Below are 21,972 nucleotides of genomic sequence, written 5' to 3' on the forward strand. Positions count from 1 at the left end.
CATGTCCATCATGGAGGTGTAAAACAAAAAGGCGAGCCAACTCTCTGTGGTGTTGAATCCGAGAAATCCTCTCACAGAACTCATAACAAGACATGTACTGAAAACAAGTGACTGCCATAGGACAGGCCTGTAACTCTGCTAAAGAAGTGGGCTCCTCTCGCTTATGATGTCCACCCTTACCACCCTTACGAGGCCTCCTCTGTACCTCAACCTCTGCAGATGATGAATGGTCATCACTTTGCTCGTAAGTTTCGGTTTCTGACATAGTTTAGGAGCAAAGTGGACAAACTGTACTGCTGTCTCTGCCTGTAAAAAGTGCTGAATTCTATGTTGTTTCAAGGGGAAAAAGACATGAGGGAAATGTTAGGGGAGGGACCTTTTTACAAGGAATTGGGAATATATAAATATAACAGGGAATTTTTAAGGAAAATGTTGCAAACCATTATGCATATAGGAGTACATATTTAAAATCAGGGATATTGGGAAATCATTTACAAAAATCACTGCATATGGGAAAAACATGTATGAAAGTGAACATATTGGGATATGAAAACATGCAGCATTAATAGGGGAAAATAGGGAAACATATGCACAAAACTGCTGACATATTCACCAACATTTTCTATTGTTTACACATGCATATGGTAGAGGGAGATTAGGGTTTTGAATGCTTTGGGAGACGGGTAGGGTTTACACTTTTAGTTATTAGGGAGAAGGGAGGGTTTGCATTTGATTTATAAAATAGCATGGGAGAAAAATAGGCATACATACAAGTGTGAGTGGAAAGGGAAGGAGGGAAACAATTACAAATGGGAAAACACCTTGAAACAACACAAACCCTAGCACATTTTACCCATTAACATTGCAGTCATATGAAGAGGTTTCACTTGCACAATTTCGATCATTAAAACATGTTTCATGATATCCACCAATCATAACCAGCAACCATTTCAAGTTTAGAACACCTACCTCAAACGAATTTATGGCTTGGAGAGCGTTTGAGCAAGTTTAAAATCGATTTGCAGGGAGACAGCTCGACGGGTCGCGCACCACGCCCAACGGGTCGCGCACCTCTGACGGGTCGCGCCCGTTGTTTTTTCACACTGTGGAAGACCCTCTGACGGGTCGCGCGCACCTGGCCTGACGGGTCGCGCACCAGTCCAATGCCCGAACTCGCTCTGTATTCACTCCTTTCTCTCAATCACTCTCTCAAACCTCTCTTGCAAGCGTCTAGGATACACAATGAGAGTGATAGGATGGAATTTGGGGTTTTTATAAGTTTTATTTGAAAAATTTTCATTCACAAACCCACTTTCTAATGTTTTCTCTTTGACACTTTATAACACTGACCTTTTGGTTTCTTTTGTCCTGAATTTGACTCATTGAGTGCTTTGACTTGATTCTTTTTGCAGGTAGATCATCTGATGGATCTTGGCAAGGGGACCAGGGTTGCATTTTGTTCGCTGAAGACTTTTGAAATTTCATCACTTATTTACAAAAACTTGGAAAATGACCTTGGCTTTAAAAACAGAGTTTTTAAATCCAAGGTGATGATTGGCTGTACCAGATAAGAAATCTTGAAGAAACACTTTTACAATCATCCCTCTGGCTTGCTGAATACTCATTGACTTTTCAAACACATGACCCTGTAAACATATTTGACCAAAACCTTAGACCTAGGAAATTGACCTCAAGACAAGATAAGACAAGCTTGAAAGAGCTTAATGACTGAAATGACCTGAACCAGCAATGCCAAGAGGGGTACAACACACCAGCTCCTCCATCAGGGTTATGGCATGCCTAACGGGATGCAAAAATTGACACTGATGAGACACCTACATATGCAAATGCAAAGAGTTTTGATCGCTGATGGAGGGCTTAAGACCGACTCTAACAGATCCTTTTGAGGAAATGAAACGTTATAGCCTAATTCTCTACCAGTAAAATTGTGGTAGCCTTGGATTGAAAAAGTAGTTATTGCTCTGAAGTTTTATTTCGTTGCATTAAATTAGTTTAAGTATAGATAACATTTATATTCTTGTTAACCATAGCTTTAGTTAATATTTCTTTCTTATTTCTAAATTTATTCAAAGATTAAATTAATTACTAAGCAGAACCATAGAACAAACTAAAACTAATTCCTCACATTCAATGAATGTACTAATTCTCGTTGATAATTAATATTTTAACTTAGGTGATAAATTAATTTGACATTTTTGGCACCATTGTTGGGGAAGTGCAACAAGAATTGACTTTAGATTGATCATTTGTTTTTTGTATATTTATTTACTTTTTAATATAAACATTTATGACAAGGAGTGAAGGTTGTAAGACAAGAGGTAAGAACTTACACATTTACTTTAGTGAATTTTCACAAGCCCTCATTGTGTTGATATATGCATAAGCTAATTATAATTAGATATGGTAAAGGTTGATTGGTTAGGAAAGGAATTGCAATGACTAAAAAAAACACCTTTACAAATTTAACTCTAAGAACTAAGGTGGTACATGAATAATCATCAAGAGAAGAGAAAACATAAGAAGAGCAAGAAGAACCATTGGCTGAGGACAAAACAAGGGGAGGACAAATACAAAACAAGTTCATCTATTGAGACATCAAAAGATAATTCAAATGTAACACCCCCTCCCAGGTCTACCCAAAGTAACCATGCCAACCGGGGTAAACATGAGAAGAGAGGCTACTATGATCCAATTCGACCTCCTATGTCACCTTAAGGAAGTGGAATCGATGGAACATCACATACAGTCATCCAACATCATCAACATACCCCTCAAGAGACAAGTCAACCACTCAGACAGCCTGTCCCTAGGTCCCACTGTTATTCTGTAACTCTTACCTCTCAGGCACTCTCATGTTATGGGCAAGGGAGCGACTAACAACTCAAATTCGCTCTCATAGGCCTACCTGCCAGTGACTGTGATCCAAAATTACCAGTTTTGTGCCAGCGACCCTGGGATTTGAGCCACTTTTCTAGTCCAGAATCCTAGCCTCCACCTAGAACTTGTTGTAACTTCCAGAATTCATTAAAAACATGACAACAATTCTGATCAATAAAAAATCACCCTCAAGACTAGGCCTGAGCATCCCTAACCGGGATTGACATTCTATCAAACACTTGGCATCAATGCAACCTACAGGTCTAGGATACAAGACAGAGCATAAATGACTGAAACAACTTATGAAACATAATCAGAAGCATCAACTCCTTCTCCATTGAACTACTACATCATCAATTAGTTCTTGCATCCATCCATTTAACATTTACAAGTAAATATATGAAATAACCATGACATAAATCAATCATTCAACCATGCTTATAACCAACATAAAAAATATAAATATCAGAGATATGAAAATCATTAAATCCACATATAAATTAGTGAAAAAGTAAGAGAACTTAGCTTTTATTAATCATAGGAAAATTCGACCAGGTTCGGGACTTCCATGTACCACCCGACCATAGACATTGCTGAACCAAATCTCTCTTTCAGCCAGTCACCCCCGTGCCATATTCTAAGCATGAATGTGGGATCTCATACAACAACCAATCCAAGAACAACCAAGGGAATCCAGAGGTTAAACCACCTCCACCCTCATCCAACCATGTTCACACCAAAACCGGTGCTCTGATCACAACTGAACATAACTTGGAATGCCATCTAGAATCCATCACTATCCTTGAAGAATTTTCCGTCTCCTTGTATCTCAAGATTTACCGCAATTCAAACCAGGATCACTAGGCCCTAAACTGAGATTGCTCCCTCAGGATTTACCATGTATCCTACCAAAACCGGTCAAGGGATTCATAGGCCTTTGGGAATGAACCTTGTGATGAGCCCCAATTTTTGGTATAATTTAGGCTCATTTGGCCTACTTGCTTTGCTCAAACCATTCACTTTTTTCTGCTTATGCATGCATTTCTTAGTTTATTCGTGTTGTTTGTAGGAAGAAGGGTAGACATTTTATCTACGTGACTAATGCATGATGCTTTCAGGTTTTTGGCATTAAAAGGGGGAAAAAGACAACGAAAAAGGAGACAAGGAGACAATGAGGTGGCACTGCTGGTTTTTAGGAGAGGATGTCCACGGTCTTGGGGACCTTCCTCGTGATTCCCACCAAGAACTCCGAGCTCCAATCCATCTCCCCACCGAGCTTAGAAGCAGCCAGCTGTTCTACAGGAACAACAGTTATAATTGTTCTACAGGAACAGTAGTTATGACTGTCCTACAGGATCAGCAGTTAAACTTTAGTTGGACAGCCGAGCTCCTAAAATCAAGGACATCTGTTGGATGATCGTTTTTGCATAAATACTGAGGTCGTAGCCTTGCAGAGAAGCTTTTTGAACCTTGGCATTACTCTTGTAATTGGGAAGTACGAGCTAGAGCTCAGTCTTTGTTCCTTTTTGTAAGCCAATTTGGCATGACATCAGATTATGAATAAAGAAGGCAGATTTTGATCTAGTTCTGAGTTTTCTCAAGGAGCTATAGCTCTCAGGTTAGGGCCCAACCTGAGAGCAATAGATCTCCTCATTGTTGTAATGTGTTTGCATTTCGTTCCAGCACTTTGAGTTTGTTTATTTTCACATGCAATTCGAATTCACAGTTTGGTAATTTAGTTGTTTTCATGAGCATAGATAGGACTAGTTTATGGTGATTTGCTTTCAGTTGCTTAAGTTTGATAGGAGGATAGATATAATCTCTTGGAGCTCCAAGGAAAAAAGGTTGAGGAAGTCTCCACTGCCATCTCTGTTTGGAGATTGGAGTGCAGCCTATACCAACCACAAAAATACACAGTTCTTCACTTTATACATGCTGCAACATAGTCTCGTTTATGATAGATCTTTCCATGCACTTCACTCTTGCATCATATACCTTCATCACCGCTTCATGCACATTCCTCTACACGCTTTATATTGCTGTTCATTGAGTTCATAGCACAGGTAGCATAGGTTAATGAATTTTCATCTTGGTGACAGTCATAAGCCATTTGTTTTATTTACACTGCTCTTCATCGTTCTATTACCTTCTTCTTCGTCTTGATCACGCATACAACCACATCCTTGACCTCTGCTCCGCTCTGTTATCTCCCAAACTCCTCCACTCCTCACGTAACTTCATTCTTTAGACATTTCGTTTTTATAACCTTCCATCCATCAACCCACTTCATACACTCGTTCTCCATCCTACTTCTCCACTCATGAGCCATCACCAGCTTTATTCCTACCTTGCACATCTCCCCCTACCATTCCATCACTCCACCATCACTTCAAACACCCACGGTAGGTCATCCTGTAGCAATTTGTAGACTTCCTGTAGAAACCCCTGCGTTTCCTGTAGAATCCCCTGCAGACATCCTGTAGGAGGCCACTCACTCGGTTGCTGAGCCTCTGAACGTGAGGAACCTCTGTGGACTGATGCTAAGGATCTCTGGGGACCTCTCCTAGCCTCCCCAACCTTTCCCAAGCTTTCCTTCCTTCCGCATCACATCTGCACAACCAAACCCTAATAAGCACAAAATCACAATCACTCCATCCACTTAAAGAAAAAATACAAAAACATGTCTTTTAAGATGCAAGTAGATTAGATTCATGCATTTTCACTTATTAGAAGTAATGGCATCATTGGTAGAGGTTTCCTTCACATTCTTTGCATCATAGAGGTTAGACTAGTCAAATTAGGGTTTCCTAGGGTTTCCATGTTTTGATTTGCTTTCAGTTCATTTTTGCCAAGTAGATTAGTCTTCTTTGAGCTAGTTTTCGTCCATCATTTAAAAAGCTTCTTCTGAGAGCCTATAGAAGTTGGCTTGAGCCCTAGCGGACTTTTGCTAGCTGACCAAGTGACAGCTGTGACAAGAGCTAGTACTTGTGCATACAGCACCGTCGCTTCCAAGTTTGTACGAACTACCGGGTTGATAAAATTAAGAGACAGGAAGCCCCAGGAGTTGTAGCATTATTGCTACAATACTGGAGCTCACCACCTTGAAACCACCTCCACCCCAGATTCTGAAATCCATCCGGCAATTCCAAAGTTACAAAACTAAAAACCACTCTCATAACCTGACAATACCATGCCACTAACAACAAGACAACCATACACCAACATGCAAAGCCATGCATGTCCAAACCAGCTAGGAAATCACACATGCAAAAGGTTACTTGCAAGTATTCCTGCTGAAGTTGCTTGATCCTGATTTCCTTTCCTTGTTCCTTGCTTGCCTTCCTTTCCTTGCTCCAAACTAGAGTGCTCCAAGAAAACTCTAAGTGACCAAGAGAGTGAGAGAGAGAGTGAATAATGAGAGAGAGCTCCAAACTTGATCTTTACAAAAGCCATGAACTTATCCTCAAAGGCCTTTTTATGCATGAGGCCTCTAATTTCTTCTTTTTCCATTATTTTCCTTCAATTTCCTCCTCACATGCAACCTGTGACCTTTTACCTTCCTTTTCTCCTAATTTCCTTTATTTTCATAAATAAATATGCCAAAAATGCCTTTTCCTTAGCCTTTGTTGGCTTTCCTTAGCCAAAACACACATCCAGTGATGCCAACTAGGATATATTTTCCCAACATTCAGCTTGGAATAAGTGTCCCTTAATCATGGTCTTATTTTTCCTTTATTAACTTTTATTACATGAAATTTTCACTAGGGTTGTTACAGAACCCTACCCCTTGGGGAACACCGTCCTCAGTGTTAAACCACACCAAGACCTCAACAAAACCGTTTAAAGGCAAACATACTTCTTATGGAGCTTTATAACATAGCGCGTTGTAGTATTTACAATGAAGAACCTGCTCAAAAGTAAAACATCATGACAACATGACAAGATAACAACCATACCGCTTATTGCAGCTTTATAACTTAGCTCATGGTGATATTTACATCCATATACATATACATATACAAATATCAAAATGTCAGCAAAACATATGCCAAACATGAACCAACATCAAACCAAACTACTTTGCCTCAACCAGCGAACAATGAAGGATATAGGGGCCGCATCTAATCTGCCATCTCCCATGTAGCTTCTTCAAGCCCAAAGTGCTTCCACTGCACTTTAACTTACTCTATGGCTCTATTCTTGAGCATGAGATGTTTCCATTGTAGTATGCACCGAGGCTCTGATTAGAACTTTCCTTCTTGCTCCACCTACAATACAGACCAATAAATAACATGATCAACATCCTTTATATGCTTCTTAACCAATGAAATATGGAAAGCATAATGGAATTTCATTGTTGAAGGAAGTGCAAGTCAATATGCCACTGGTCTAATCCTCTCAAGGATCTCGAAAGGCCCATAATATCATGGTGCCAACTTGGCACATGAACCAATCCTCAAAGAATTTTTCTTAAGCTTGATGCACAAATACACATGTTCCCCAATGCTGTAACTCTTTAAACACCTTGTGCTAGTCTACATAACTCTTCTGTCTATCATGTGCTGCCTTTAGATTCTTCTTTATAACCTGCATCTCCTGCTCCATGTTCGTTAACATGTTCGATCCAATAAGCACCATGTTCATTGGATCACTCCAACTGATGGGAGTGTTACAACTCTGCCCATACAACGCTTAGAAAGGACTCATCCTCAATGACTCTTGATAACCATTGTTGTATGCAACTCAACCAATGGTAGATACTCTTCCCATTTCCTTTGTTGGTGCATCACAAAAATCCTCAACATATCTTCCAAGATCCTATTGACCCTCTCTATTTGACCATATTTCTGCGTACGATAAGTTGTGATGAAGCCCAACTCTGTACCTAAGCTTGTAAATAGCTCCTTCCAAGACTTGGCAGTGAACTTTGCATCCCCATCTGACACAATATTCTTTGGAACACCATGTAGTCTCACTATCTCTCTGATGAACACCTGTGCTACCTCACTAGCTGAATATGTAGTCTTTACCATAATGAAGTGAGCTACCTTGCTCAACCTATCAACCACGACCATAATAGAATCATATTGCTTCACTGTCCTTGGAAGAAATGTGATGAAATCCATGGAAATGGCCTCCCATTTCCACTCCTGAATCGTTATAGGTTGTAGTAGATCGTCTAGATGCTTGCACCCCGCCTTTACCTGTTAACAATCTAAACAAATAGCCACGAACTTAACCACTTCCTTCTTCAGATTTGACCAATAATAGAACTTCTTTATCATCATCAATGTCTTTTTATATCCTAGATGACCCAAATACGGTTTCACATGAAACTTCCTCAAGATAAGCTTCTTGATCTCATTGCAATTCTACACATAGATCCTGTCTCAAAACCTCACCAAGCCATATGTCGTGAGATGATAGTCTGCATCCTGCTCACTTGTACCTATACCTACACTTGTACCTGCACTTGCACATGTACTTGTACCTATACCTGTACCTTTGCTCTATTTTAACCTATGCATGATCTCCATATATTTTCCATCCCGTTGACCTGCCTGCAAAATCCTATCATGTAACTCTGTCCCATAAGATCTTATAGCTTCTACATGATTTACTGGTACTTCCTGCTAAGAGCATCTGCAACTCGGTTCTCCGTCCTTTTGATGTATCTGATCTCGAAGTCAAAATCACTAAGGGTGGCCAACCATCTAGCTTGCCAGGAATTTAGATTCGTCTGGTCAAACAAATACCTCATCCCAATATGATCACTCATCAATGTGAACCTCCTACCCAGAAGATAATGTCTCCACATATTCAATGCATGTATAATCGTTTCTATCTCAAGATCATGCGTCGGTTAGTTCTTCTCATGCTCATTCAGTTTTCATGACTCATAGCACACTACCTGTCCTTCTTGCATGAGAACTCCATCAAGTCCCCTTCTGCAAGAATTTGTACACACAACAAACTCCTGGTCCAGATCCATAATCTTTAGCACTAGTGCATGTGTCAACAACTACTTAATGTGCTCAAAAATATCTTCACATTTTGTCGTCCATTCAAACTTCTTACCTTTCCGCTGCAATGATGTGATAGGATATGCAATGTGTGAGAAGTTCCCGTTGAACCTCCTGTAGTAACCTGCCAATCCCATAAATGATCTCACCTCATCTACATTCTCAAGATCTGCCCATTCCAGGATGGCCCTTAGCTTTTCTGGATCTACTTCTATGTCTTCCTTAGAGACAACATGTCCCAAGTAATGTACCTCAGTCTGAAAGAAGTTACACTTGCTAAGTTTAGCATACAATTGATGCTCTATTAGCAATCTCAACACTACTGCTAAATGTTCAACATGTTCCTCCTCATTCTTAGAATATACCAGTATGTCATCAATGAATACAATAACAAACTTGTCCAAATAAGGATGCAACACACTATTCATCAAACACATGAAAGTAATTGGAGCATTAGTTAAGACAAATGGAACAACAACAAATTCATAATGCCCATACCTAGTCCTGAACACAGTCTTGATAATATCCTTTTCCTTGATGCAAACCTGATGGTATCCTAATCTCAAGTCAACCTTAGACAACACTACTACTCCCTTTAGTTGATCAAACAAATCATCAATCCCCGACAAAGGGTACTTTTTCTTGATTGTTACCTTATTCAGCTGCCTGTAATCAATGCAAAATCTAAGAGTACCATCTTTCTTCTTTACGAACAACACTGGTGCACCCCAAGGTGATACATTGGGTCTGATGTATCCTTTGTCCAACATTTCCTTTAGCTGCAACTTCAACTCTACCAACTTAGGTGTGCTCATCCTGTAAGGTGCTTTCGATGCTAGAGCTACCCCTGGCACTAACTCAATAGAAAATTCTACCTCCCTGTGAGGTGGAAACTCTGAAATGTCCTTAGGAAATACATCCTGAAACTGCTGCAATACTGGGTACCTTCTCAACACATCAACATCCTCAACCTCCTTACCCTTGTCACTGGAAATGTGTACTGCAAACATCACACAACCTTTTCTACAACTACGCTTAGCTTGCATATTGGTAACAATCCTTGTGTAGGATTTGTCTTTCCTTGCAAGGTCCTCTTTTCCCCACTATCATCCACACACTCAATAGCCTTGTCGAAGAAATCCACTTTGGTTCTATGAAGGTATAACTAATCCATACCAAAAATCATACTATACGATCCCAATGGAAATACATTCAAATGTGTTGTTGTAGGCATACCATTTAACTCAAATGCACAAGCTCTGAAATCTCTTCTTCGTACCTGTAGCCAACTGTACCAACCAATATTCTACATGCACTTCTTTTCTCAAACCACACTTATCCACCAGGTTAGGACTAATATAACTATAGTTAGATCTAGGATCAATCAAAATAGAAACAACTTGATCACAAAGCTTACCATCCATCTCAATGATCAATGCCTAATGATCTACCTGCCTGTTGTCCACAACTGCATAAATCCAGGTAATGATATGGCCAACATCACCAACTGTATGCGCCTCCTGAGCATTGTAGATGTAGGGTCTACCACCATTATGATACTACTGACAGTCCCTCTTACGATGATCCTTACCACACATCCGACATTGTAATGGTTCCTTACCACCGCCTTTAGCCTGCTACTCTCCATGTACCTTCTCAACTGCATTGAATCTCTTGTAAGGAAATGCATTATCTTTCTCCCTTGTATCTTGAGGTCTTCCTCGCTTTAGTGGCCATTTTACTTTAGCTTTTTCATTTCTTTTCAAGTCATGTTTAGGCTCAACTTTGTGCTTCGACTACTCATAACAATGCTTCAACTTTCATATGGCCTCCTCCAACGATCTAGGCTCATCGAACTCAATCCAGTCTCTGTATGCAACTAGAAATCCACTGATGAATCTCTGAACCTTGGCCTTCTCCTCTCTAAGGTAAGGCACATATCTCAATAGCTCCAAAAATTTGCTAGTATACTCCTCATCTGTCATAGAACCCATATGCAACTCATAAAACTCCTTAGCTTTGTCATCATAATACCTCTCAAACAAGTACTTCTTCTTGAAGAGATTTTCGAATGCATGCCAAGTCAAGTCATCCTCATGTATTTCCTTGACATTCTTCACGTCTTCTCACCAAATATCCGCTTTACCTTTGAGACTGAAAAGGGATATCCTTGCTTTCATATTTTCTGAGTAATCATGCAATCTAAATAATTTCCACATGCTAAGAAACCAAGCCTCCACATCCTGCAATTTCTTCATCTCTCCATCAAAGGTAGGTGGCTTTTCCTTCTTGAACTCATCTGGAAAATATCCCCTATCATTCCTCTTGTACGGATGATAATGATGACGATCATGATGTCTATTAGAACTAGAACTAGAGTAATATCTTTGTCCAATACCTCTCCTATACGAAGTGTCCAACAACTTTCCATCTTTGATACTGTCAAATCTGTCTAACCTATGTCTACTATGAGACCTGCTACCATATGCCCCATTAGTTCTATCCTCATGTCCATGAATGATCCGAAGAGGTCCCTGTTTTTCAAATCTGACAAACTCTGAAGTAATATCGCATTCACCTCTACTTGTTTCTCTTGTGCCTGCATGATTTTGTCATTGTCTACTTTGCAACTCCTTATTTCTTCCTTCAGGCTTCTCAAGGTGTCTACTAAGTCAGAAGAGTGCCCCACACCATGCTACCCATCTAATTCATAGGGAGATTCTATGTAGTCTACCACCTTGCTAGCCATATGATCTCTTTCCTACAAGGCATACTATGTCAGCTAAACCAAATCACCATAAATCAACATACCTTAGCATACTTGGGGAGGATACCTTGTCTGCAAGATCATCAAATCAGTGTGATGCATGTACAACATAACCATAATAACATATAGACATATATCAATAAGTGCATCAACGCATAACCATCATACTAGCTAGGGTCCAGTCATCAATGCAAGGCCATATCAACAATGCATGCTATGACCTCATGCATGAAAACAACCAATACTCCAGTATACACATTTCCTCATGCAACTATCCACCTGCATAAGCAATGCCTAATCAACTACACATACACATAACCACATGTAGTCGAGCATAAGCGATCAATTCTTGTAATCAACCTACAAGAGTGATACATGTAATCGAATAACCAAGAATGCAACCCAACATACAAGAATGTAATCAAGATGCATATAATTGTATAACCAGTCATATACTCATGATGATGCATTCCATAAAATCGACATCAAGTTACTCATGATAACCTTACTTCTACCATGATCAATATGATGCAGTGCAATAAGCACATGGAACATTAGTGTAAGATCCACACACAACTGACATGCATGCATGACCAACACATTCACCATATCTCTAGCACCAGATATTACCCAAAGAGAGTGCAATTTGGCTCTGATACCAATCTATAACACCCCCTCCCAGATCTACCCAAAGTAACCATGCCAACTGGGGTAAACATGAGAAGAGAGGATTCTATGATCCAATTCGACCTCCTATGTCACCTTAAGGAAGTGGAATCAACAAAACATCACATACAGTCCAACATCATCAACAAACCCCTCAAGAGACAAGTCACCCACTCAGACAGCCTATCCTTGGGTCCCACTGTTATTCTACAGCTCCTAGCCCTCATTCGCTCTCGTGCTATGGGCAAGGGAGTGACCAACAACTCAAAGTTGCTCTCAAAGGCCTACCTGCTAGCGACTGTGGTCTAGAATTGCTAGTTATGTGCCAGTGACCCCAGGATTTGAGCCGCTTTTCTAGCCTAGAATCCTGGCCTCTGCCCAGAACTTGTTGTGATTTCTAGAATTCATTAAAAACTTGACAACAATGTTGATCAATCAAAAATCACCCTCTCAAGACTAGGCCTAAGCATCCCCAACTGGGACTGACATTCTGTCAAACACTTGGCATCAATGCAACCTATAGGTCTAGGATACAAGACAAAGCATAAATTACTAAAAAAACTTATGAAACATCATAAGAAGGATCACCTCCTACTCCATTGAACTACTACATCATCAATTAGGTCTTGCATCCATCCATTTAATAGTTACAAGTAAATATATGAAATAACCATGACATGAACCAATCATTCAACCATGCTAACCAGCATAAAACCATATAAATATCATAGATATGACAACCATTAAATCCACATATAAATCAATGCAAAAGTAAGGGAGCTTAGCTTTTATTAATCATAGGAAATCTGACCAGGTTCGGGAATTCCATGTACCACCCAACCATAGACATGGTTCAACCAAATTTCTCTTTCAACCAGTCACCCCTGTTCCATATTCCAAGAATGAATGTGGGATCTCATATAACAACCAATCCAAGAACACCCAAGGGAATCCAGAGGTTAAACCACCTCCACCCTCATCCAACTGTGATCACACCAAAACCAGTGCTCTGATCACAACCGAATAGAACTTGGAATGCCATTCGGAATCCATCACTATCCTTGAGGAATTTTCTATCTCCTTGTCTCTCAGGATTTAACACAATCCAAACTCGGATCACTAGGCCCTAAACTAAGACTGCTCCATCAAGCTTTACCCTGTATCCCACCAAAACCGGTCAAGGGATTCCTAGGCCTTTGGGAATGAACCTTGTGACCACCTCCGCTGCAAATTCCAAAATCCATCCGGAAATTTCAAATTTCCAAAACCGAAATAAACATCCCAACATACCATGGCATTCAGAAAAAGGCTAGGCTAGGCTGAAAACCATTGTCATAACTCGACAATACCATGCCACCGACATCAAGAGAACCATACACCAACATGCAAATCCATGCATGTCCAAACTAGCTAGGAAATCACACATGCAAAAGGTTACCTGCAAGTATTCCTGCTAAAGCTGCTTGATCCTACTTTCCTTTCCTTTCTCCTTGCTTACCTTCCTTTCCTTTGCTTGCTTTTCCTTTCCTTTCTCCAAACTAGACAGCTCTAAGAAAACTCTAAGTGACCAAGGCAGTGAGAGAGAGCTCCAAACTTGATCTCTACAAAAACCATGAACTGATCCTTAATAGCCTTTTTATGCATGAGGCCTCTAATTTCTCCATTTTCCATTATTTTCCTTCAATTTCGTCCTCACATGCAACCTGTGATCTTTTACCTTCCTTTTCTCCTAATTTCCTTTATTTTCATAAATAAATGTGCCAAAAATGCCTTTGCCTTAGCCTTTTCCAATTTTCCTTAGCCAAAACACACATCCAATGATTCCCACTAGGATATGTTTTCCCAACATTCATCTTGGAATAAGTGCCCCTTAACCGTGGTCTTATTTTGACTTTATTAACTTTTATTACATGAACTTTTCACCAGGGTGGTTATATCAAAGAATTGGACTAAAGAGATTTGGGTTATATGGGAAGATTGGATGGAAAAGAATGAAGGAGAACTCAGCATGGAAGCTACATTAGCAAGATAAAGATAAAGAGCAAAAAGAGGAAGGAATGAAAAAGTAGACCATGATGAAAGAGGATCTAATGTTCGAGTAGCAAGAGAAAGAAGAAATGAAAGAGGAGAAGGATATGGAGCACAAGAAGTAGAAAATGCAGTTACTTTTGGATTGCCCTTTTTTTTATACACCTATAACATTTGGTATAGACGTAAGAAACGAAGAATATACCACCATTTATCCTTCCAATTTTTTATGGTATGCCAACTAAAGACTCTCATTCTTTTCTTTTCGAATAAAATATTTTGTGTCACATGCATGGATATATAATGACACCCATAAACTATGTTTTTTACCATCCTCAAACATATTATCATCCCTCATTTCCTCAACAACCATTATAACAACAAGCTTTCTCTCAACAACCATTCTGACTACAAGCTTTCTCTCAGCCATATCAACACAATAGTATCTTCAACATCAACAATTTCCTCTTACTTATTTTTCTTAACATATGCAACCATTGTATCATGTAGCTCAACAAAAACAAATGACCCAACTTCAATAGCTACGAATTCCTTCTAACCAACCACCCCCAATACCTACCCAATTATTAGACCAACAAGTGGAAAATCCCAATAAAAAAGTGGATACACATATTTATAATGTTGAAGAAAAGACTTTTTCTACTTATCAATTTTTTTGTACAATATAATCACTTATGGTTTGGAAAAATAATTCAAAAGGAATCCCCATTAATCATAGAAGAAGAAGATGATGATATTCCTAGTAAAACTAGTGCAACGATCACACACAAGTCTCAACAAGATCAATTACAAGTAACCAAATCACCTCCTTTTATGGAGAGATTGATTTTGAAAAAACTAGTGATCCCTCCTGAATATGGTTTCTTAGATGAATTAAAAAATATTTGTGTTAAACTTCCCTTGTTACAAGTTATACCAGACATTCCAATCTATGCAAAGACAATTAGGTAATTGTGTCTTAAAGAAATTAGGATGGAAAACAAATGATGCACCAATGGTGCAAGTTGTTGGAAAATTAGTTGGTATAATATCAACAAATATCACAATAGAAAAATGTGTTGATCCAAGTGTACCAATTGTTACAAATTATTAACAATAATATTTCTATTCCCAATAGTCTAATTGACTTAGGGGAAGTTATTAATGTAATGATGATGGAAACTATGCAAAATTTGAATATATGCAATCTTTGACCTAGTCCCACAGTATTAGAATTAGAAAATAGATCTACAATAAAACATGAAGGTATAATAGATGATATTATTGTATCCTTATATTGTTGAAAATATCTTATAGACTTTGTAATTATTCAACCTAAAGCTAGCTTAGGAGGACATCCTCCAATCCTTGGAAGACCTTGGCTAGACATCGTTGATGTTTTCATTAGTTATGAATAAGGAAAATTGAATATTTCAAAAATAAAAATAAAAGAAATCATGTTACATTCTATCCCGCTACCAAATATCTAAATGAATTGAACAAATGTCATGGTTTGAAGAGACAAAATCTAAAGAAAAAGTTATTCAACCTCTTTTATCTATGGTTGAAACTATAAATTCTAAAGAAGAAAATGATGAAACTCTACTTAGTCATTTTATTTCCAATCTAGAGTATGTAGAACAAATGGAATCTTCTCAATAAATTTCAAATAATAATCCATTAGAGAAAAATTTTCAAGAAACGTGTACATAAATTCTTTGCAGTCTTTATTCCAAACTACATTTCCTATAAACTCAATGTTAAATTCTTGTGAAAAATTTATTGAAATATATCATGGGAAATGTTTAAATATTAGTTCTATTTCAAAGAATCTCAGGAAGAACAATTAATTCAATTGTTTTTTTTTTTTTTTTGACAGAAACAGTTATGGAGTGTTTATATTCATCTTAGCCTGAATGCTAAAATTCTGATTACATTGGGGATTTCTTTATCTTGTTGCATCTCACTGCTAAGAGTGAGGATGCAGCTGAAGCTTGAAGATTTCTTCCTTGATAAGGAATCCATGGAATCGATTTCAGAGATTTTCCCCCTCTTGAAGATACAAACAAATTTATTTAATAGCAAGCAGTAAAACATAGCAGCAATCAGCTTATGGAATGGGTTCCCATGATTCTTCTTCGTCTTTCATCTTGACCCCGGCGGAGAGGAGGGCAGCTTTGTTGGCCTCGATGTCCGCCTCTTTGTTATGAGTTCTCAGCACATGGTAGTAATTCAAGTTCTGACAAGTATTTTCCAAGTCTTTGATTTTGGTTATCAGCCTTGCTAGTTTAAGGTCCAGAGCTGGGGAATTGGAAGCCATTGCGTTTATAATGATCTGGGAGTCACCTATAACATTAGCTTCATTTATGTTTAATTCTTTGAGGATCTTGAGGCCTTGAAAGAGGGCCAAGGCCTCCGCTTGAATGCTGGAAGAATATCCAAGTCCCCAAGCATAGGAGTGGATTTTTTCCCCAATTGGATTTACAACAACACCTCCTACACCATATTTGCCTGGATTGCCCTTTGCTGCCCCATCAAAAAAGAGAGAGTGCCTTGCTTGCGATTTGATCCAGTCTTGAAAGTTAGTTTCAGATTTCCTTATTTGCCAGTCTTTAATAGTAGGGGCATTTCTAACTGCTGGTTGAAATTGTAGTTATAGAATTGATCCCCAAGTGATGTCCTGTTGGTTGAGATTAGAGTCATCTTTTATATCAATCAAGCACTCCTTTATGTGGCATTTGATCTTGATTTATAAGGCCTTGTGATTTTGCTTTGTATTTTGTAAGATTCTTCTATTACGTTCTAGCCATATCTGCCAACAAATAACCTTTGGAAGGACAACCCATGCAATTTTAATTATCTGGTTTTTGGGAGGAGGACCAGGATATCTGATTGCCCAATTAGAGAAAAGATCAGCAGTGGAGCAAGGAAGCATGCAATTTGGATCCAAATTATGAATAAAGGAAAACCAGATCTGCTTAGAGAAGCTGCATTCTAGAATTAAATGGACTGTTGTCTTTGCATTTTCACTGCACAATGAGCAAATGGAGGGACCGTAGAACCCTTTCCTCTGCAAAATGTCATAAGTTAAGATTTTTCCATGGCAGAGAAGCTAGGCAAAGAAGTCAACTTTGGGCCATGAAGGAAAACGCCAGACACCTCGCCAAGGAGCTGGGTCAGGGGGGACATATGGCCTCTCATTCAGTTTGGCATACCCCAAGGAGACAGCGTAACCTCTAGCATTCGGCCCCCAGCCTTTCAAGTCTCTTTTCCTCATGTGTGTGGGCGCCAAGCCATGCAGGAAATCAAGCAACGTGGCCCATTTGTTGGTCAGATGATCCGACACCTCAATGCATTTCCATCCTGCCCAAACAAAATTGTTCCAAAGAGAAATATCCCACAACGATCGCAGTCCCTCTCTGTCCATCCAGCAACGCAGCGCTCTAATGGAGGCTCTGTCTTCAATTGGGTCCTTATTCATGATTTTGTCAGTCCAGATGTTGATCTTTTTGCCATTACCTGGGATCCAGTAGGAGTGCGTAGTAATTAGAGGGGGCAACTTTAGCATACAGTTTAAGGAATGTTGAGTTAGGCAATTGAATCACATTTTCTAGACATCTGGAGCGAGGTCCTCTAAAATACTTTTTCCAGAGAGCCAATTGGGCCCAGCCAAGCTTGGGCACAATGATCTTCCAGATAATCTTAGCTGTCATTGCCACATTCTGCTGACAGAGGTTTTTGAAATTTAAACACCGTCCCACCGTGGCTTGGAGATGGTTTCCCAACTGATAAGGGGAATCTTGTTTTCATTATGTTTTCCTCCCTTCCAAAAGAACCTTGTATGTACTCTTCCATTTTTTTTATAATGGTTACTGGAGCGAGAAGCCCAACAAATTGAAATAAAGGGGGATGGTAAGCACAGATTTAATTAAGACTGATTTGCCAGCAGTATTGAGCCAGAAGTAACCCCATGCTTGAATCTTAGACTTGAATTTTTCCAATTGAGGGAGCCAGTCTTTGCTTGCAGGTCTCTTATGAAATACAGGGAGACCCAAGTATTTGAAAGATGACCAAGAGGAGGAGGCTGCAAAACCCAAACATCTAGAAATGGCAGAGAGCAAACTGGGCGTAGTATTCTAGCTGAAGATGTGGCATTTTCTCTTATTAACAACGCTGCTTGAGGCCTCACTGAATTCATCCAAAACAACTTTAAATTTTGAAGCAGAGGAGAGAGAGGCAGAACCCAATAATAGAGTGTCATTCGCAAACAAGGCGTGATTTATGTTTTTGACCCCTCTTGCAATACACAGTCCATTAATATCTTGATCTTGCATCTTTTTGTCTAACAGGAAGCTGAGAACAGAGGCTTGGATGACAAAAAGCAGAGGGGATAGAGGACACCCCTGCCTAAGTCCTCTCGAAGCTTTGAAAAATTAGTGGCTCTTCCATTTACAAGAGGAGCAATCCATGGCTCCGAGATGCATGCCCAGATCCATTTAATGAAATTTGCTCCAAAACCAAACTTGCTCATAACATTTAAAAGAAAACTATGATTTACTCGATCAAAAGCATTGGCTAAATCAAGTTTAATCACCATACCTTGCTCTTTTCAGAGAAGACTTGAATGAATTGCCTCTTGTATGAGGATGAAGTTGTCCACGATCTACCTTCCTTGGATGAAGCCTCCTTGATTCTTAGGAATTATTTTGGGAAGAATGAGCTTCAGTCTATTTGCAATTACTTTGGTGATTAATTTGTATCCAATATTGCATATGGAAATCGGACGGAATCCGCTGAAGTTCTTGGCACCTTTTTCCTTGGGCATGAGGGCTAAGAAAGCAAAGTTTGTGATGCCTCCTATTTTTTGAGTATTTTGAGACTTTTGAACCATTTTGAGAAGGTCCTTTTCAATGATCAGCCAGCAAGCTTGAAGAAATCTGGAAGAGAAACCATTCGGCCCAGGGGCCTTATCCGGATCCATATCAAAGATGGCCTTTTTAACTTCATCTTTAGTGACTTTGGCCTCAAGAATCTCATTCATACGATGAGAAATTATAGAGGGTATAATGTCTAACAGATCTGAGTATTGGTTCGAATCCTTGTCTTCACTATACAAGTTTTGAAAGTGAGAAAAGGTTGCTTTATTTATGTAATCAAGATCTTTATGAGTGTCAATATCCTCTTTAATCTCATAAATAGTGTTGAAACATTTCCTTGCCTGGGCTTGTTTGTGGAAAAAAGCAGTGTTCCTATCCCCTTCTTTGAATCGGAGATTACGAGGTTTTAATCTCCAATATTCTTCTTCAACTAAGCAGGCCTTGTGGAAGCACTGTTGCAGATGAGCTTCTTGATCTAATAACTCCTTTGTGACTATGGTGTTCTCCATACGAGTTTGATGGGAGACAAGAGAGGCTTTAATGGATTTCCTTTCTGTATTCGGCTTGGACAGAGTTTTGACCCATCGTTTTAGAACTCCTTTTACCCTTCTAAGCTTTTCCTCCCAGATATAGAAAGGTGATCCTTTGACAGGCTGATTCCAACATTCCTTGACAGTTTGCATGAAGTCTGGCTCCTTTACCCAGAGAGGGCTAAATCTAAAGGGGATAGGTCCCAGATCAAGATGGGCTAGTAGCTCTAGCTTTATGGGCTTATGGTCCGAGATGCTGCTAGCAAGAATATGCATTCTGGGTTCTAGGCCTAGCAACAAATAGGAACTTTGAATAAAAAATCTATCTAGCCTGGCAGCAATATGTCCAGGGCCCACTCTTTTATTAGACCAAGAGTACTTATCGAAAGAAGGTTTGATATCCAGCAAGGCCCAGTCCTGCATAATGTCCTCCACCCATTCCCTTGCCGGATCTCGAACTGCGCTGCCTCCCCTTTTTTCAGATGGACGAAGAGTGAGATTGAGGTCTCCAGCAATAATTATATTTTCCAGGTTTTTTAAGTCTACTTGGCGCCTTATAGAATCCCAACAGTCCTTTTTTTCCCCGACATTGACTGGAGAGTAAACATTGAAAAGACAAAAAGTTTCCTTAGTGTCTAGATTCTGCATTTTTAGCAGCAACCAGTGAGTATTCCTAGCCTCAAATAGGACTGCAAATTTGTTGGCGTTCCATAGAGTGCCAATCCCTCCCGAGGCGCCCTGGGCAGAGATTGCTCTTGCTTCACTTTTGAACCAAAGTTTCTTGCTTGCTTGAAGGAAGACTATGTCTTCCAATTTTGTCTCCTGGACGAGAAGTATGTCTGGAGTTTCTGTTCTGATTAAGCTTCTGATGGCTTCTTCCTTAGCTTTTCTCCCCATACCTCTACAATTCCAGGAGATGACCTTCATTATTTATGTTTCTGGTGGGCTCCCTTGGAGCCTTGGGGCTGATTTTTCAACATCTTAGGCTTTGGGGCTAGCAGTTTTTCCAAAGTTGGTTGGCTGCCCTGAAGTTTTTCTTTGTAAGTCTCCTGCTCCCTTTTTTCCCTGTCAGTTTTTCGGCCTCTTGTAGATCTTCTTACCGAGGTTTGGGACTCTCCTATTTCTCCTTCCTCTTCTGATTCGTCTGTTTCCTGCTCTTCTTCCTCCTCTTCTAAAATCATACCTTTGGGGTCTTCAGCACTTGTTCCTTTGAGGGAGGCTAAGGGAGTACCTTTGCTTGAAGGAGCTATTTTTTGGATCTCGATCTCCTGAGTGGCTTCTGTCTCCATTTGGACCACGACCTCCTGGGTGTCCTCTGGTTACGAGCTCAGAGGATCGAACTTATTTTCTGGAGTAGGCTTGGACGGGATCTGCTGAGCAGTGGCCTAGTGAGGCCCTTTGCCATTAGGGCCTCCCGACTTCTTATTCTTGAGATAAGATTTGGATTGCTTGACTTGATTCCATCTGTTCTCCTTCCCCTGCACAACCTCATTGTTGGTCAGGCAGCCTCTAGCGAAGTGGCCATAAACATGGCATTTCCGGCATTTGAAGGGCAGCTGCTCATAGTCTAGTTTCTGTAAATGCGTCCAACTTCCGACCTTTATTGTGATGGCCTCTGGTAGTCCCACCTCCAGATCTACTTCTACACAGATCCTGGCACAGTCATATTGGTCTTTATTGTTCGCTCGGTCTATAAATTTCCACAGGGCATTTCCAATGTGCCTCAGAGAGTCCCAATTCCAACAATGCACTGGGAGATTTGGAAGTCTGACCCACACCGGGACTGCTTTGGGCACATCTACTGCTGGATCGAAGTCCGGGGTCCATTTATTCAAATACAAACCCTGAGGGCCCATGAAGAAGGGGCCGTTTTGGAAGATCAGATCTTTGTCATCCTTTGATGTGAATTCGAAGAGGAATTATCCTCTCCCTAGAAAGTAAGAGGTGACACTTTCTTTGATCAACGATGCCCAATTTCTGTTGACCCAGCTCTCAGTGGATTTTGGGGACGGCCATAACCCAGTGACCTAGCCGATGAGAGCCCGTTCAGCCAAAGACAAAGCAACTTGGATCGGGGTTTCTGGAGGAAGGGAGATCACAGGAATATCGTCCAGTTTTTTTACAAATTTCACAGCTTCAGTATTTTTCTTCTTTGGGAGCCCAGCCAAGAGCCGATTGAAGGC

At 39.9% G+C, this 21,972-nt stretch overlaps 1 protein-coding gene across 1 annotated transcript; it reads right to left on the minus strand.

Annotated features, from left to right (window-relative positions):
- Positions 1–17,494: 17,494 nt before the first annotated feature.
- Positions 17,495–20,065, minus strand: LOC149167733 (uncharacterized). Its single transcript, XM_089430579.1, has 2 exons — positions 19,333–20,065; positions 17,495–17,745 (listed from the first exon to the last, which is right to left on the minus strand). The coding sequence occupies exons 1-2, from the start codon at positions 20,063–20,065 to the stop codon at positions 17,495–17,497; spliced, it is 984 nt and encodes a 327-aa protein (XP_089286705.1).
- Between the last annotated feature and the right edge of the window lie 1,907 nt (positions 20,066–21,972).

Source organism: Pinus tabuliformis, chromosome 5_1 (assembly GCF_031772625.1).
Source record: "Pinus tabuliformis cultivar Carrire ecotype Pingquan chromosome 5_1, CPIR1, whole genome shotgun sequence".
Lineage (NCBI taxonomy): Eukaryota > Viridiplantae > Streptophyta > Pinopsida > Pinales > Pinaceae > Pinus > Pinus tabuliformis.